The sequence below is a fragment of the Chiloscyllium plagiosum genome, unplaced genomic scaffold, assembly GCF_037043375.1.
Source record: "Chiloscyllium plagiosum isolate Xiang-an unplaced genomic scaffold, Cpla_swu_hap1 HiC_scaffold_1, whole genome shotgun sequence".
In the NCBI taxonomy this organism is placed as follows: domain Eukaryota; kingdom Metazoa; phylum Chordata; class Chondrichthyes; order Orectolobiformes; family Hemiscylliidae; genus Chiloscyllium; species Chiloscyllium plagiosum.
Window position 1 is genome coordinate 134,174,179 of NW_028270139.1, and position 14,998 is coordinate 134,189,176.

At 42.6% G+C, this 14,998-nt stretch overlaps 1 protein-coding gene across 6 annotated transcripts in view; it reads left to right on the forward strand.

Moving 5' to 3' along the window:
* Window positions 1-276: 276 nt before the first annotated feature.
* Window positions 277-14,998, forward strand: part of st8sia5 (ST8 alpha-N-acetyl-neuraminide alpha-2,8-sialyltransferase 5) — a 60,714-nt gene continuing 45,992 nt past the window's right edge. The window contains exons 1-3 of one of the 6 annotated variants that reach the window (XM_087990947.1): window positions 277-597; window positions 980-1,359; window positions 13,288-13,395. In XM_087990947.1, the coding sequence (XP_087847073.1) occupies window positions 1,235-1,359; window positions 13,288-13,395 (233 nt within the window). In that variant the 5' untranslated portion in view covers window positions 277-597; window positions 980-1,234. Of the gene's footprint in view, window positions 598-624; window positions 1,360-13,153; window positions 13,201-13,287; window positions 13,396-14,998 lie in introns of those variants that run through there. The other 5 variants (XM_043714563.2, XM_043714730.2, XM_043714812.2 and 2 more) reach the window with 5 other exon arrangements.

The following is a 14,998-nucleotide window of genomic DNA, read 5'->3' on the forward strand; positions in this document are numbered from 1 at the left end:
GAGAGATGTCAGATATCTACAAATACTACTTCCACTTCAATAATATTGCAGGAACAAGAAATGGAATTTCATGATGTGGAGTATACTAACGCCAACAACAGTCATTCGTAAACTCCCATGCTTTGTAGCACATTCATGCATATTTAGTGCTGCATAATTCAAACGTTTAATTTATGACAGTGTTCTGTGAGCATTTAATACTTGAGCATCCTGGATTTTTTTTTTGGAGATCATTTGTAATCGTTCGCCGTTATTTTTGGTGGCATGGTGGAAGCAAATTTAAAATATGCTAATTTGTATACCAATTAAATAGTTGGCCCAACTGGAATACATGTGTGGCTGTGGAATCGGTGGACGTGTGTGTGTTAGAAAGGGGAGCTAATCTCTGTCCTTGACGAGATGCGCTAGTGACCTTGTTTATTATTCTGAGGGAGACTGAGGGCTTTCGATCGAAAACGCAGTGGCGAGCAAACCGGAAAGGCAGCGCAATGTGAAACGAGATACAGAAGCTCACTCGATTGCAACTGTGGACTGGTTTATCATTTTTAAACGCTTATTTTTAAATGTTAATATCCGCATACGGTTTTATTTGGCGGGGTAAGTAACTGGAGTCTGTTTGCATGTTGTTGCAGGTTGGATTGAGCAGTTGAATTGTGGAGCGGCTGGAGGTCATTCTGCAGCGAGAGCCTGTGTGTGTTTGGGGGGCATCTGGAGACGCTGCTGGAGACCGGCAGCACAGCAGCATCTGAAAATAAAACAATGTTTCCGAGCGACCGCTTTCTGTCCTGGAACTGCCTCTCTCGATTAAGTTTACAATTAAAACCTTACACCCGAAGCATATATTCCTACCTCTTTTAAATCTGTTAATTTGTGTTGCTTTGTTTAGTTGAAACGTCAAGAATATATTTTCTTTTGCGATTTTAATCTTATTACAAAAGTAGGAGGAACTTATTTCTCTTTAAAATTGGCGGTTTCACAGCTTTAAGAAGATTCAGTCATCTGCGACAACGGATTTCAAGGGCGAACGGACAGAATCACAGAGTTGGGCGATTGATGGGACTTAATTGAACGCAGAGCGGCGCCTCGGTTTCGCTGGAACAGTAGAAAAAACGGCTGCTCTTTAGAAATATATACTGGGTACAACTACTGCAAATCGGAGATTTCCCAGGAGAGGGCTTGAAACAAGACCAGAGAGACACCAGCACTCACCCACTACCCTCTCCCTCCGAGAGATATGTATTCAGATCCCTCTGGAAGAGATCTGTTGGGAAACAGAACCCTGTTTTTCATATTTATTTGTTCTTTTGCAATAGTCACTTTGCTGCAGCAGATTCTGTATGGCAAGAACTATATTAAAAGGTAAGAACTTTTGTTAATTATCTGTTTTGCCTTCCAATAGCTGACAATTAACGGTTTATATATTTAAAGAACTGGATGGCACAGTAGTCCCTAATTAGATGAAGTTTCATTTCATCGCAATTCCTTACTTTTATCTCAATGATTTTTCTTGTAAAATGACTGCATTGGGGCCAGAATGTGCATGATGCCATGGCCTCCAGGATCACTTGTGTACGATTGCCTCTGCTCCCACTCATAAAATCCAATATCCCCATCTGTGATCTGAGCCAGAAAAGTTTAGCATATTTCCATGGTGGTCATTGTCATAGTGAAGCCCAATGATGCTTTTTATTCAGTGCTCAGAGGCGCATATAAGGTAGAAATCCTGACTGCAGATATTGGTTGAGGGTCAATTATCTTCATTGTTCACAAGATTACATTTAATGCCCACGATGAGCTCCCTTAAAAGGGTGGTGGTGGTCTTTCATCTTGAACTGTGGTGATACGGCCCTCATGATAATGGGTAGGGAATTCCAGGATATTGTCTCGCTGAGCTATCCAATTTGGGATAGTGTGTGACTTGGACTGGAACTTTGAAATGATCATATTTCCAAGATATTACTGTGTCTGTCCTTTTACAGTGATAAAAAAAATTGACAGACAATGGAAGGGGAAAGGGAGAGAGAACTTGCATTTAAAATGAAGTCTTTCATAACATCAATATAATCAAGGAAGCACTTTTTGAAGTGTAATTACTGTTGGTTGTAGTGTTGGTAACAGGGCAACCAAGTTGTGCACAGCAGTGTTCCAGAGAGAAGTATGATATTGGTCAGCCAGCCTGATTCAGTGTTGTTGGGTGAGGAATAAACATTGGTGAAAACACTCCAGAGATTTTCCTTGTTCTTTAATGTAGTGTCTTAGAATTTTTTGCAACTATTTAAGATGCCTCTTATGAAAGTTGGCACCTCCAACAGTGCAGTACTCCCCTTGTGTTGCACAAAAATGTCAAGCTAAACTTTGTGCTCCAGGTTCTGGAATGGGACTTGCACACCTTTGTGACTCAGGTGAGATGGCTATTTTGTATTAAGAATGACAATGTAATCTTCCTAAATTTTTATTAGTTCATGGGATGTGGGAAGCACTGACCGAGTGAGCATTTATTACTATCCCCAGTTGCTCTGGAGAAGGTGGTAGGGAGCTGCCATTTTAAATTACTGCAGTCCTTGGTGTACAAGGACACCCACAGTGCTGTTAGGAAGAGAAATTTCAGGCCTTTGACACTGTGAGGGTGAAGGAATGACAGCATAGTTCCAGTAAGTTGCTGCAGTGACTGTGAACTGGCAGTAAGTTGCTACAGTGTGTTCTTTACATTGTGCATGTTGCAGCCACAAAATAATGAGAGCCACTTTGCCTCAAACAATGTTGAACTTCTTAATGTTGTTGCAGTTGTACCCATCTAGTCACATGATGAGAATATAAGAAAGAAGAGGCAATCAGATCAGCTATGGTCCTGTTGAATGGCAGGACAGGTTGGAAGGGTTAGTTAGCCTATTTCTCTTATTTCATATGTACTCCCATGTATGGATGGATGGTTAGATTTTGATGGTTTGGGAGCTTAGCTATTCATTGCAATGTACATAACCTCTGCCCTACTATAATACCCACAGTGTTGATATGATAGATCCAGCCATGGAATACAGGGAGAACTAGCCATTTGGATACAGAACTGGCTCAAAGGTAGAAGACAGAGGGTGGTGGTGGAGGGTTGTTTTTCAGACTGGAGGCCCAGTGACCAGTGGAGTGCCACAAGGATTGGTACTGGGTCCACTACTTCTCGTAATTTATATAAATGGTTTGGATATGAACATAGGACATACAGTTAGTAAGTTTGCAGATCACTCCAAAACTGGAGGTGTAGTGGACAGCGAAAAAGGTTACCTCAGATTACAATGGGATCTAGATCAAATGGGCCAATGGGCTGAGGAGTGGCAGATGGAGTTTAATTCAGATAAATGTGAGGTGTTACATTTTGGGAAAGCCAATCTTAGTAGGACTTATACACTTAATGGTAAGGTCCTAGGGAATGTTGCTGAACAAAGAGACCTTAGAGTGCAGGTTCATAGCTCCTTGAAAGTGGAGTCGCAGTGGAGTTGGGAGGTCATGTTGCAGCTGAACAGGATGTTGTTTAGGCCACTTTGGGAATACTGCTTGCAGTTCTGGTCTCCTTCCAATTGGAAGGATGTTGTCAAACTTGAAAGAGTTCAGAAAAGATTTGCAAAGATGTTGCCAGGATATACCCCTGTAGGGAGAGGCTGAATAGACTGTGACTGCTTTCCCCGGAGCGCCGAAGGCTGACGGGTGACCTTATAGATAAGAGTTTTATAAAATCATGAGGGGCATGGATAGGATAAATAGATAAAATCTTTTTCCCGGTGTGGGGGAATCCAGAACTAGAGGGCATGCGTTTAGGGTGAGAGGGGAAAGATATAAAAGGGACCTAAGGGGCAACTTTTTCATGGAGAGGCTGATGCGTGTATGGAATGAGCTGCCAGAGGATGTGGTGGAGGCTGGTGCAATTACAATATTTAAAAGGTATCTGAATAGAAAGGTTTTGGAGAGATATGGGCCCAGTGCTGGCAAGTGGGACTAGATCAGGTTAAGATATCTGGTCGACATGGACAAGTTGGCCCGAAGGGTCTGTTTCCGTGCTGTACATCTCTATGACTCTAATGGTCAGTAGTGCTCCAATATGTTGATAGTGACTTGAGGAGAACACCACTGATGGTACCATTGAAGGTCAGTGAGATACAGCTGAGCTATTTTTCTTCTTTGAAATGATGAATACCTGAAACTTAAGGATTTTTTTTGTTCTTTCATGGGGTGATGGTGTCACCAGCCAGGCCAACATTTATTACCTATCTGTAATTGCACAGAAGGTGGTTAACAGTCAATTACATTGTGCGTCTGGAGTCCAATATAGGCCAGACCAGGTAGGGATGGCAATTTCTTTTCCTAAAAGGCATCAGTGAACCAAGTGGGATTTTCTGAACAATCGATTAATGGATCTGTGGTCGTCATTAAACTCTTAATTCCAGATTTTTATTGGAATCAAATGCCACCATCTGCTGTGGCAGCGTTCAAACCCAGGTCCCAGAACATTACTTGGGTCTCTGGATTAACAGTTCAATGCTAATACCACAAGATGATTGCTTCCACCAGTAGTACACACCAAAACTGAGGCTGAACTCTCCTGCTCTCTACTGCTTTTACTGAAGTAAAAGAGGATAAGAAAAAGAGGCAAAGATAAAGGTAAAAAAGTTTAGAAGATATTTTGTGATAATTAAAGTCAGGAGGAATGTGACTCAACATCTCCCCAACAACTTCCCTGGCTCTTAAAATGCACTTCCATATTAAGACTTATCCTATCATTTAAAAAAATTATTTACATATGAATGGAAAAGCCCTGATTTCTTCTCTCAGTCTGTCATGGAGATATGCAGCACGGAAACAGACCCTTCGGTCCAACTCACCCATGGTGACCAGATATCCTAAATGAATCTAGTCCCGTTTGCCAGCATTTGGCCATGTCCCTATAAATTCTCCCTAATCATATATCCATCCAGATGCCTTTTAAATGTAATTGTACCAGCCTCCAACACTTTCTCTGACAGCTCATTCCATACACGTATCACCCTCTGCATGAAAAAGTTGCACCTCAGTTTCTTTCTTTAAATCTTTTCCCTCTCACCTTAAACCTATGCCCTCTAGATTTTGCCTCTCCCACCCCATGGAAAAGACCTTGTCTATTTACCCTATCCATGCCCCTCATGATTTTATAAACATCCCTTGGCCTCCAATGCTCCAGTGAAAATAGCCCCAGCCTATTTAGCTTCTCCCTATTCACACCTTTTGTATCTTTGCATTCTGAATCTCTTGTTGAGCAGTGTAGCAAAGCTTGTGGAGAAGCATCACAAGCAACTTAGGCAGCAGTTTTCCAACTCCTGAATTTAATGATGCTCATGTAGTCTGCTGAGGAAGTTATTAAATTGACTCAGAAATAACCTCTTACTGCAAAATCAAGGCCATGTACTTAAAATCCTTTCCTGAATTGCATTTTTCCTGTGAATTTTCTATTCCTTTAAAACCTTTGTGAATTTGTGTCAGGACGGATGGAGTGCAAACCTTTAAAAAGAACTACAGCTCTCACTCCCATCTAGTACAAAGACTCCCAAGTATCGGACATTTTAGAGGGTGCTACACATTCCTGGGGCTAGCACTATCTGCACATCCTCACTCATTACTCCACAGTATTGTCTCCATTTAATGATTGATTTTCTTCTCCTAACATTAACTTGTTCTGTGCGTAACATGTATACCACAGGTTAAACGTTTATGAAATTTAATGTCTGCTACTATTGGGGAGATGGCATGACAGTGTTATTGGAGAAAGCCTCATTCCTGAAGAAGAGCTCATGCCCGAAACGTCGATTCTCCTGCTCCTTGGATACTGCCTGACCTGCTGCGCTTTCCTAGCAACGCATTTTCAGCTCTGACAGTGTTGTTGGACAAGTTTTCCAAGGATGTTGGCTAAGGCCCAAGGGATGCAGCTTGTGCAACTTTACTTCAGTTTTAAAAATGTCTGGAATCGAAAACTAGTCTCTAATGGTAACTTTGAAACTATCATCAACTTTCGTAAAATCCCTCTTCATTCATTAATATTCTTTATTGAATACAATCTGCCATTCTTACTTGGTCCACGTGTGACTCCAGACATGCAGGTGGTGTCAACGCCAGTTGGATATGAGCCAACTCTGCCAATAATGCCCAAATCTCACTGTGGTGGTTGGGGTAAATATGTAATTACACCAGGATGTCTCTGTGTTCTACAGCAAAGATATATTTTTATAGAACACTTTTATAGAACATCCATTAAAGCTACATCCATAATGTTTTGTAAGAAATAGTAATGACTGTGCTACACACTACCCCTGTCCTTCCACTGTAGTTTGGATCCTCTACTGAAAATGTTCATTCATGCTATGTCAAGCTCTAATAATTCAGCAGCCCACTGGTGCCTCATTCATAGAGTTCACCTCACACAGATTTGTGGGCTGACAGTTACTGTGTTTTCTTCAAATAGGCAAAGTTAGAACCTTTTAACTAGGCAGCTTTTTTTAAAAAAATCTCATTCGCAGAATGAGGGCATCCCTGGATTGGCCAGCATTTATTGTCCTTCCCAGCTGCCCTGAGGGCAGTTAAGAATCAACTGTTGAGTCACATGGAGGTAGGTAAAGGCAGCAGTTTCCTTCCTTAAAGGACATTAGTGAATCAGATGGGTTTTTTCCTAACAATTGACAATTGATTAACGCTCATCATTAGATTCTTAATTCCAGAGGGAAACCATTTCTCACTCCAGTTCTTGCCCCTCCCCGATATCAGTAACCCCCAGGTCAAGGCCTTGTCAGTGGTTAACTAACTTTCCTTCCTTCTTTTGTTCATTATGCTCGCTATTCCTACACTAAGCAGCAACTTCCTTAGTGATTTCTGGCTATTCTGATTACAGGGCTGGCTTCCCTCAGAACTACTGGTACAGTAAGTACATTCACCACAGCAGATCCCATGTAGACATCACTCTCTTGGAGACAGGAAGGACTGCAGATACTGGAATCCAGTAGATGTGAAGCTGCAAAATACAACAGGTCAGACAGCATCCGAGGAGCAGGGAGAAAGTCAGCACTGCAGATGCTGGAGATTAGAGTTGAGAGTGTGGTGCTGGAAAAGCACAACAGGTGAGGCAGCATCCGAGGAGCAGGAGAGTCGATGTTTCGGGCATAAGCCCTTCATCAGGAATGCCTGAAACATCGATTCTCCTGCTCCTCGGATGCTGGTTGACCTGCTGTGCTTTTCCAGAACCACATTCTCAACAGCACCCAAGGAGCAGGGAAGTCAACGTTTTGAGCTGAAACCCTTCTTCAGGACTGGGGAGGGGGAGGGGAGCCCAGTAGTAAATAGAGGAAAGGGGGGAGCGGGGGGTTGTGGTTGGGGCTAAGGGAAGGTTAGGTGGGATAGTGATAGGTGAATACAGTTAGGGAGTTATTGTGATTGGGAAGGGTGGAGCAGATAGGTGAGTGGGAAGATGGATGTGTAAGGTCAAGTCAATGAGGGCTGGATATGGGATAAGGCTGGGGGAGTGGAATTTTGAAACAGGTGAAGTCAATTTTGAGACCATTGGGCTGTAAACTCCCAATAACGTGTTGTTTCTCCAATTTACTTTTGGCCTCACTCTGATGGGGAGGAGGCCAAGGAAAAACATATCTCCAGGGGAGTGGGAGGGGGAATTAAAATGGTTGGCAATTGGATGGTTGGGTTGGTTGATGCATACAGAGCGTAGATGCTCCCCGAACCGGTCCGTGGGTCTGCATTTGGTCTTCCTAGAGAAGACCACCTCGGGAGCAATGGATACAATAGAAGAGGTTGGATGAAGTACAGGTGAATCTCTCAGACCTGGAAGGATTGTTTCGGGCCTTGGATGCAGGTAAGAGGGGAGGTATAGGGGCAGGTGTTGCACTTCTTGCAGTTATCGGGAAAGGTGCCGGGTGTGGTGGAGAAGGTGGTGGGAAGTGTAGAGTTGGAGAGGGAGTTGCAGAATGAAAGGTCTCTGCAGAAAGTGGACAGGGGTCAGAAAGAAAATATCTTTTTGGTGGTGAGGTCTGATTATAGGTGGTGGAAACGTCTGAGGGTGATGCATTGGATTCGGAGGTGGGACTTCACTCTCTGCTGAGTAGGCACCTTGCAACTTCATAGAGTCAAACAGCATAGAAGAGATCCTTCAGCCCATCGAGTTTGCACCAATTTATCCTGCACTTGCACTAGTAATCTAGTTACCCCTGTGCCTGGTATCACACCATCTGCAGATTCTGCTGCTAATCTAGCCTTTAAACTATATCTGTGTCATTTGCTGAGCTGGTGATCATGACTTTTTAATCAAATGACAGTGCTGTGTCGTCCTTATCACTCTGACCTTCAGTCTGTTCTTGGTGTTGGTCCACTGCCTGCATGGTGCGTCTCCTGGATATCTGAATGAGAAAAAAATGCAAGGTGAGAAGTGATTGAGGATGACCAAGATGGGAGGGAAGGGAAGAGATGCATGCTTCACCATCTGCTTGTAAATCAGAAGAGACTGTGGGAAGAGGGAGAAATGGGCCTTCAGAATGAAGGCACCATCATCTAAGATGGTTTCAGCCCTGCTCCTAGCCATGGCCTTGGCAATGGGTGTCCCAATAATGGTCAGCATCATTTCTTGTATAGGAGTTAGGACATGAAAACATGTCTGTCCTGTTTGGGTTAGATCCATTTGTATGCCATGTATTACTAAGACTCTGTTTAGCTGATGTGGTTGAATAGCTGGCAGTGACAAACCATGTGATGTGGGTATAGGGCTAGCAGCAGTGCAAAGAGCATTGGGATGAGGTGAAGCATATGAATGTTAAATATGAAGTCTGGTTGAGAGTGGTTGTTAGGTGAATGATGTGGATGCAGTCATTTGATCAGTGCCTGAGGCTAATGTTGCAGTTGGTTGCACTCACTCACCATGATCACTTGTGTGAGGTTAGTGAACTTGTGTCATTATAGTGAAGTCCTCTAGTCTCGATTCCATGGTCAACTCCTAGAGCTCTTCCCGTGCTCCAACGTCTCTGCTTTTGTGACTGGATAGCCTGTTTTCCTTGCCCAGCCGTGGTTACAGGATAAGTTGTCTCCTTTCAACCTTCTCCATCAGTTCCTCCAGGACAGCATCCAAAGTCCTTCCACAGTGTCTCATTCTTCACTTACTCAAGTCAGAATCTCTTCAACCATGATTTTGACAGCCACTGGCTGCATTGTTTTCATCCTTGATGTGAAGTTGCAGGTCAAGTTGTAAGGGATGGCCCAGTTCAGTAGCCAGGTCCTCAGAGAATGGAAGCCTCTCCAACTTTATTGCTGATTGAGATGGAGGTGGAGAAGTGCTCCCAGAACCCAGAAATAAAAACCAGTGCAACTTGTACTTAACACACATTGGTTGGTCTTGCCTTCCATATTTCAAAATGGAGCTCTAGCAGACCAGGAGATTCTTTCCAAATGTTACTGATTTTTGCTTTGGGAAAGTGCATCATATGGTTAACAAAAACAGAAATTGCTGGAACATCTCAGCAGGTCCAGCAACAATTGTGGAGAGAAATCGGAGTTAACATTTTGAGTTCAGTGACCTTTTTTCAGTGCAGGTTGGGTTAACATTACTTTAAAGGGTTAATATTCACTTAATCATTTGGTGAGAACATGACATGATCGGTTTGGCTGCCCAACGACTTTTGCATTTTGTTGAAGCTGTTAGAAAATAAAATCAAGCTACCCTTTGTTAAGTCGACTCTTCAAAGGTCATCTTTACAAACTGCTACTCTAGTTCCAATCTCAATTTGTTTTGCCTCCGAAGTCCTTGAACGTGGGCTTCTCTTCCTACCTTGTACCCATTACTTCTGAAGTACCAAATGATCATCTTCTTTGATCCTTTCATCTGGAGCAGTGAGGCCAGATTCCACATGCAAGCTGAGGTTATCTAGCTCATCCACTGCTTTTCTCAATGTCTCAACATTTGTGTGATGATCCCTGCAGTATCAAGTCATGGGTGAGACAAAAACCATCAGGAAGACCAAATCTAATATCTTGCACCAAATTCCACTCACCCATTACTTATATAATCACTGACCTATATTGGCTGATGGATCACTAACACCTAGAATTTAAATTTCCATTCTGCCTTTCAGATCTCTCCAAGATCTTGCCCCACTTCTATCTCAGTGACCAGAATTTCAAGAGCTATAAATCTGACCCCGAGCTAAAGAAAGAGAAATTGAGACAAGTGATTGAAAACTTGGATGAATACATACGTTTTTTTAAAAAAATTAATAAAATCTGTGTGTGTGTGTGAGTGAGAGAGAGAGAATGATAGAAACAGAGATGTATACCAAATCACAGAATGGTTTCAGTACAGAAGGCCAATCTTGTGTATGCTGAGATTCCAAAGGAATAGTTCACCCAGTGCCACTCACCTGGTCTTCTCTTAAGCCTGCCGGATATTTTTCTGATAATTGTGCACTTCCTTGCTTCCACACTCTGCCTGTGCATTCTCGATTCCAATCACTAAAAGATCAGCAAGGTGGCCTTTGTGTGGAGCCGCAGAAAATGGGAGAGTTACTAAATGAGTATTTTGCATCGGTGTTTACTGTGGAAAAGGACATAGAAGATAAAGAATATGGGGAAATAGATATGACATCTTGAAAAATGTCCATATTACAGAGGAGGCAGTGCTGGATGTCCTGAAATGTGTAAAAGTGGATAAATCCCCAGGACCTGATCAGGTGTACCCTAGATCTCTGTGAGAAGCTAGGGAAGTGATTGCTGAGCCTCTTGCTGAGATATTTGTATCATCAATAGTCACAGGTGAGGTGCCGGAAGACTTGAGGTTGGCTAACGTGGTGCCACTATTCAAGCAAGGTGGTAAGGGCAAACCCGGAAACTATAGATCGGTGAGCCTGACATCGGTGGTGGGCACGTTGTTGGAGGAATCCTGAGGGACAGGATGTACATGTATTTGGAAAGGCAAGGACTGATTAGGGATAGTCAGCATGACTTTGTGCGCGGGAAATCATGTCTCACAAATTTGATTGAGTTTTTTGAAGAAGTAACAAAGAGGATTGATGAGGGCAGAGCGGTAGACATGATCTATATGGACTTCAGTAAGGTGTTTGACAAGGTTCCCCATGAGAGACTGGTTAGCAAGGTTAGATCTCATGGAATACAGGGAGAACTAGCCATTTGGATTCAGAACTGGCTCAAAAGTAGAAGACAGAGAGGGTGGTGGTGGAGGGTTGTTTTTCAGACTGGAGGCCTGTGACCAGTGGAGTGCCACAAGGATTGGTGCTTGGTCCACCACTTTTCATGATTTATATAAATGATTTGGATGTGAGCATAAGAGGTGTAGTTAATAAGTTTGCAGATGACACCAAAATTGGAGGGGTAGTGGATAGCAAAGAAGGTTTCCTGAGATTACAATGGGATCTTGATGAAATGGGCCAATGGGCTGAGAAGTGGCAGATGGAGTTTAATTTAGATAAATGTGAGGTGCAGCATTTTAGGAAAGCAGATCTTATACACTTAATGGTAAGGTCCTGGGGAGTGCAGGTTCATAATTCCTTGAAAGTAGAGTCACAAGTAGATAGGATAGTGAAGAAGGTATTTGGTATCATTAGATTACCTACATTGTGGAAACAGGCCCTTCGGCCTAACAAGTCCACACCAACCCTCCGAAGAGTAATTCACCTCCCTCTAACTAATGTACCTAACAACTATGGACAATTTAGCATGGCCAATTCACCTGACCTGCACATCTTTGGATTGTGGGAGGAAATCAGAGTACCCAGAGGAAACCCCACAGACACAGGGAGAATGTGCAAACTCCACGCAGACAGTTGCCCAAGGCTGGAATTGAATCTGGGACCCTGGCGCTGTGAGGCAACAGTGCTAACCACTGAGCCACTGTGCTTTTCTTTATTGGTCAAAGTATTGAGTCAGAAGTTGGGAAGTCATGCTGTGGCTGAACAGGATGTTGGTTAGGTTGCTTTTGGAATATTGCATGCAATTCTGGTCTCCTTCCTATTGGAAGGATGTTGTGAAACCTGAAAGGGTTCAGAAAAGGTTTACAAGGATATTGCCAGGGTTGGAGGATTTGAGCTATAGGGAAAGGTTGAATATGCAGGGACTGTTTTCCCTGGAGCGTCGGAGGCTGAGGGGCAGCCTTATAGAGATTTATAAAATCATGAGTGCATGGATAGAATAAATAGACAAGGTCTTTTCCCTGGGGTGCGGAGTCCAGAATTAGAGGGCATAGGTTTAGAGTGAGAGAGAAAAGATATGAAAGAGAACTAAGAGGCAACTTTTTCACGCAGAGGGCGGTGCATGTGTGGGATGGGCTGCCAGAGGAAGTGGTGGAGGCTGGTACAATTGCAACATTTAAAAGGCCTCTGGATGGGTATATGAATAGGAAGAGTTTAGAGGGATATGGGCCAAGTGCTGGCAAATGAGATTAGATTAGGTTGGGATATCTGGTCGGCATGGACGAGTTGGACCGAAGGGTCTGTTTCCGTGCTGTACATATCTATGACTCTGTGACTCTATATGAAGCTCATGAGTAAGTTTTCCCTTATGCTGCCATTGTTCCTTTTATCAGTTCCCTTAGATCTGTTACCTCGTGTTCTACACCATTTCACCAATGAAAGCTGTTTTGTCTTTTTTACTCTGTCCAGACCCCTCATATTTTGGAAGATCGGTATGAAATTTCCTCTCAACTTTCTCTTCACTGGAGGTATCCATCTCAACTTTTTCAAACTACGTAGTAACTGAGGTTCCTCATTTGTCAGTTGGAAATTCCAGAACTTAGGCCTGGTGGCTGAGTGCACCAACATTAGTGGTGGAGTGAATAAAGAGGGAAATACACCAGGTTAGATATGGAGGAGTGCAAAGGTTTTGGAGAGTTATAGCATTTGCCTGAAGTGGCACTTACCGTCTCCAATCTCTAATGATGCTGGGAAGCTTTGCTGAGTTTAGAACTGTCTACATGGAATCGGAAATATATGATGTTCCTCTTAAGAATCTGTTTGTTTTATTGTCTTGGTTTGTGAATTTGGTTTACACTTTTGCTCTTTCACAATGGGAAGGAGATTAAATCAGATTTTGTTTCTTTTCTACCCCTAGGAGCCTATGCTACAACCAAGATTATACTTCAGCTAAAGTAAATGATCATGTGGAAAAATACTCAGGATAAATATAATGGTTAAAATCTTTATAAAATATAGCAAAACATTTTTTACAATGAGTGTAGACTCTCAATGTAAATCAACTGAATGATTTTCTTGTCAGTGGACTACATTATAAAAGGGAGAATGCGGAAGAGTTGGATAATATGACAGGGACCTATAATTTCACGGATGATGGAGGACAGAAGACTGACAGTGGTTTGAACAGCAGGTACTTTCAAAACAGATTAATTTGAATTCTTTGAAGTATTATTTCTGAAATTTTTCGTGATGACAAGTGGCACTACATTTCAAGTTTAAAGTTACAGATAAATTTTAAAGTTGAGTAGCTTCTTGATATTCACTTGCTTTCATACCATGAAGCAGAATAAAGCTGTGTTTTCATCTTTGATTTCCCCATATGGCAACATAATTAACCAAATAACTGAATTGCTATTGTGCTGAAGGAAGCCATTCAGCCCACTGTAGCTGTATCTGCTTTCTGAGCATTTTGAAGTTCTGCTAATCCTGCTTTTTCCTGTAACCCTGCACATTATTTAAATTAAAGACAATCCCCTCTACCCTCTTGAATGCCTCAATTGAACCTCCACCACACTTCTAGGCAGTGAGTTCCAGATCCTTACCACCTGATGAAAAATATTTTCTCGTTTTGTATTTACTACGTTTGCAAAAGTACATTTAAGTTTGTGTTGTCTGGTTCTTAATCCTCTTACGGGGACAATGTTTCTCCCTATCTACTATGTCCAGACCCTTCATGATATTGAAAACTTCCATCAGATCTCCCCATAGCCATATCCATTCCAAGGAAAACAAACCCAACTTCTCCATCTATCCTCATAACTGTGATTTCTCATCCTTCAAGCCAGAATGCTGTTCTTTGTCAGCACTCTCCTTAGATATTTGTGAACATCTTAACTTGAATCAAGTATTAGTAGACTGTTGGTATGAAAGTGCCTAAGGAAAATTAGAGGTTCCAATGTGGATTGAAAGTTAAACTGAATTCTTGAAGAAACTCATTCTGATATTTGTGCAGCATTTATTAACTATCCCTAGTTGCCATTGAGAATGTGATGGTGAACTGTTGATGCAGTCCATTTGGCCTTGCTGCACCCAAAGTACTGTTAGGGAGGGAGATCCAGGATTTTGACCGAATAACAATGAAGGAATGATCTATTTCCAAATCAGAATGTTGAGTAGATTTGAGGGGAATTTGCAGTTGATGATGTTTGCAAGTATCTTAGATTGATTCCCTACAGTGTGGAAACAGGCCCTTCAGTCCAACAAGTCCACACCAACCCTCTGAAGATTAACCCACCCAGACCCATTTCCCTCTGACTAATACACCTAACACTATGGGCAATTTAGCATGGCTAATTCACCTGAGCTACACATCTTTGGACTGTGGGAAGAAACCAGAGCAAACCCACACAGAGACGGGGCGAATGTGCAAACTCCACACAAACAGTCGCCCAAGGCCGGAATCGAACCCATGTGAGGCAACAATGCTAACCACTGAGCCACCGTATCTGCTGCCCTTGTCCTTCTAGATTGACATGGTTGTGGAGTTGGAAGATGCTGTTGAAGGAGCCTTGGTCAGTTTCTGCAGTGCGTCTAGTTGTACACTGCTACTGAGTGTCGGGTTGTTTGTGGATGTGGTGCCAATCAAGTCGGCTGCTTATTCCAGGATGGTGTCAAGTTTCTTGAGTGTTGTTGGAGCTGCATCCATCCAAATGACTGGGAAACATTCCTTCACATTCCTGAGTTGTGTCTTGTGGACAGGTTTTGAAGATCCACAGATGAATTCCCACAGGCTT